Source organism: Leishmania mexicana, chromosome 9 (genome assembly GCF_000234665.1).
Source record: "Leishmania mexicana MHOM/GT/2001/U1103 complete genome, chromosome 9".
NCBI classification, from domain to species: Eukaryota; Euglenozoa; class Kinetoplastea; order Trypanosomatida; family Trypanosomatidae; genus Leishmania; species Leishmania mexicana.
In genome coordinates this window covers 410,377-413,526 of record NC_018313.1, presented here as the reverse complement: position 1 = coordinate 413,526, position 3,150 = coordinate 410,377, and the positions used below count along the sequence as shown (strand labels likewise).

The 3,150-nt window shown below is 63.7% G+C and overlaps 1 protein-coding gene across 1 annotated transcript; it reads left to right on the top strand.

Moving 5' to 3' along the window:
• Nucleotides 1-754: 754 nt before the first annotated feature.
• Nucleotides 755-2,542, top strand: LMXM_09_1090 (putative translation initiation factor EIF-2B gamma subunit; the record flags this gene model as incomplete). Its single annotated transcript, XM_003872742.1, has 1 exon — nt 755-2,542. One exon carries the CDS (start codon nt 755-757, stop codon nt 2,540-2,542), a length of 1,788 nt encoding a protein of 595 aa, XP_003872791.1.
• Between the last annotated feature and the right edge of the window lie 608 nt (nt 2,543-3,150).

The following is a 3,150-nucleotide window of genomic DNA, read 5'->3' as shown; positions in this document are numbered from 1 at the left end:
TCATTACGACTACGACGCACGATGGCCATGAAGAAAACAGAATCAAGAAGGCACTCGCGTGCCCCGCACAGCTCTGTCCTGCGTCATCGCACGCACGCACACGCACATGTAATCTGACGGCGTGGGCTTGCGCCTGTTTCCATCTCCTTACCTGTTTCCCTGTGTCGTGCCCTCCCTCCCCCCGCTTCCTCCCCCGCTTCCCCTTTTTCCTCTCCCCGTTGCGCTGCGCGGACGAGATCACGCGCTGGTTGTGTGTGCCACACAGCAGTGCGGAGAAAAACCTGTAACGACTTCTACACGCATCACGGCCGTGCACGGGACTGCGGCGATGCTGCAAGCCCCATCCATCACCGCCCGTCGCGGCTCGCGCCCACGCCCCTTCATCCCGTCGCCCACCGACCCATGAAGGCGGCGCTGCACCCGCCCTGCACCCCCTCCCTGTCGCCATTTCTTGCGCGTGTGTGCGTGTGTGGACCACCCCCTCTCCTCTTATCACTCCCCCTCTCTCCCTCGGCGCCGCACACGTAAACACACGTGGGCGTGCGCGCGCCTGTCTGTCTGTGTGTGTGTGTGTGTGTGTGCGTGTGCCGCTGCCGACCGCTGCGCGCACAGATTCCCCGGCCTGTCGTCATTCGCTTCTCCCTTTGTGTGTGTGTGCCCGTTACAACTTCTCCGCCGTACGTAGCAGGAGCACCCTCTCTTCCACGCACACACACTCTCCAACACCACCACCACACTCTCTCGAGTCACCACCATGGCCGAGGAGGATATTGCGGACTTCACCCTTGATGACGAGAAGGTCATCGACACCGACCAGGGGCTCGCCAAGCAGGACTTCAGCAAGATCAACCTCGATGAGCTCAACGTCGACACCTTCGAGGTGATGTCGCGCCAGGCCACCATCAACGTCGGCACCATCGGTCACGTCGCACACGGTAAGTCCACCGTTGTCAAAGCGCTCAGCGGTGTCAAGACGCAGAAGTTCCACCGCGAGGCCGTCATGAACATCACCATTCACCTCGGCTACGCCAACGCCAAGGTGTACCAGTGCGAGACCTGCCCGCGCCCCACCTGCTACCAGACCTACCCGTCCTCGCAGCCGGACAGCACGCCGTGCCCCAACTGCGGAGAGACCATGACGCTGAAGCGCCACTTCTCCTTTGTCGACTGCCCCGGCCACGACGTGCTGATGGCCACCATGCTGAACGGCGCCGCCATCATGGACGCCGCGCTGCTGCTCATCGCCGCCAACGAGTCGTTCCCGCAGCCGCAGACGCTGGAGCACCTCGCCGCGGCAGAGATGATCGGCGTCTCGTCGCTCATCGTGCTGCAGAACAAGGTTGACCTTGTTAGCAAGGAGCGCGCGGCGGCGCAGTACAGCATTATTCACCACTACCTCGCCACCAAGACAGCGTACGCCAAGGCACCGGTGATTCCGGTCTGCGCACAGCAGCACATGAACATCAGCTTTTTGCTGGACTACCTCGTGCACATCCCCCTCCCACGGCGGCAGCTGCACCACGCGCAGTACATGAACGTCCTACGTTCCTTCGATGTGTCGCTGCCAGGCCCGGCTGGCGACGATGCGAAGGCTCTCAAGGGCGGTGTCGTCGGTGGCACTGTCGCGGCCGGTGTCTTGTGCGTCGGAGACGAAATCGAAATCATCCCTGGGCTGCTGGTGCTCCGGCGCCGCGACGGTGTGCTGCCGAGACGGGCGGATGTCTTGTCAGGTCGAGAGTTAGCCTACGTCGCCTCCCCGCCACCTGGCGAGCTGTACGCCGTCCCACTGCGCACCACTGTTGTGCGACTCCAGGCGGAGAAGAACGAGTTGCAGTTCGCCGTGCCCGGCGGCCTCATTGCGATCGGCACGACCCTCGACCCATCCCTGACACGGCAAAACAAGTTGCGAGGGCAGGTGGTACGGGTGGTGCGTCGCGGTCCCGTGTGGCGGTCGCGTCGAATGGGGTGCAGTCCACCAGCGGCGGCAGGAGCCGCCTCCGCGTCAACGACGCCGGTGACCACCACCACAAGCGATGCAACGCCGACGCCATCCGGTGCCGTCTTCCCCTGCCCATCCCCTGCTTCAGCTGCAGCCGCGGTGGAGTGTTACACAGGCATGCAGGTGTACCAAGAGGTCGTCATTCAGTTCTTCCTCCTGCGCGAGATTCTCGGCCTCGCCGCTCCTCGTTCTGGACGCGCCTCGCCACACCGCGGCAAGGATCGTGGGTTCAACGGCGGTACCGACTCATATCGGGTCCACCCAGACCGCGTGGTCTCCTCTCTGCATCGCCGCGTCGCGCCGCTGCGAGAAGACGAGAGCATCATCCTGAGCGTGGGGACGCTGACGACGGCAGCGACGGTGCTGCGGACGTCGCGGCATGCTGGTCGGGCCATCTGCCGGCTGGAGAGCCCGCTCTCCGCCGATCCTCCACACCAGCGCATTGTGCTAGCCCGGTACGTGGATCGCAAGGTTCGCGTGATTGGGTGGGGCACGATACTCAAAGGCGTGCCCGTGAAACTCCTGCCGGAGGGCTCGCCGTGACGACGCCATTGGAGGAGGGCGCATGCGGAGAGACGTCATGCGGGATGCTGGAGGCAAGCTCTGCGTGTGGGCCGTCGCCGCCGTGGCAGGAAGAAGGCGAGAAACGAGGAGGGGGGTGGTGGAAGGTCGACGCTGCGGCGGCAACGTGGCAGAGCACGCGTGCAGCGTCGCAGAAGGGGTAGTACCCGGTTGTTTGTCTCTATGTCGGTGCCTTGTTGCACGAGGCCCCTCTGGCTGCTCCACGGTGCTCGCTCTCTCCCGTCCTATACCCCCGCCACCCACCCCCATTCGGCCGCTCCCTCTCACCATTACGACTACGACGCACGATGGCCATGAAGAAAACAGAATCAAGAAGGCACTCGCGTGCCCCGCACAGCTCTGTCCTGCGTCATCGCACGCACGCACACGCACATGTAATCTGACGGCGTGGGCTTGCGCCTGTTTCCATCTCCTTACCTGTTTCCCTGTGTCGTGCCCTCCCTCCCCCCGCTTCCTCCCCCGCTTCCCCTTTTTCCTCTCCCCGTTGCGCTGCGCGGACGAGATCACGCGCTGGTTGTGTGTGCCACACAGCAGTGCGGAGAAAAACCTGTAACGACTTCTACACGCAT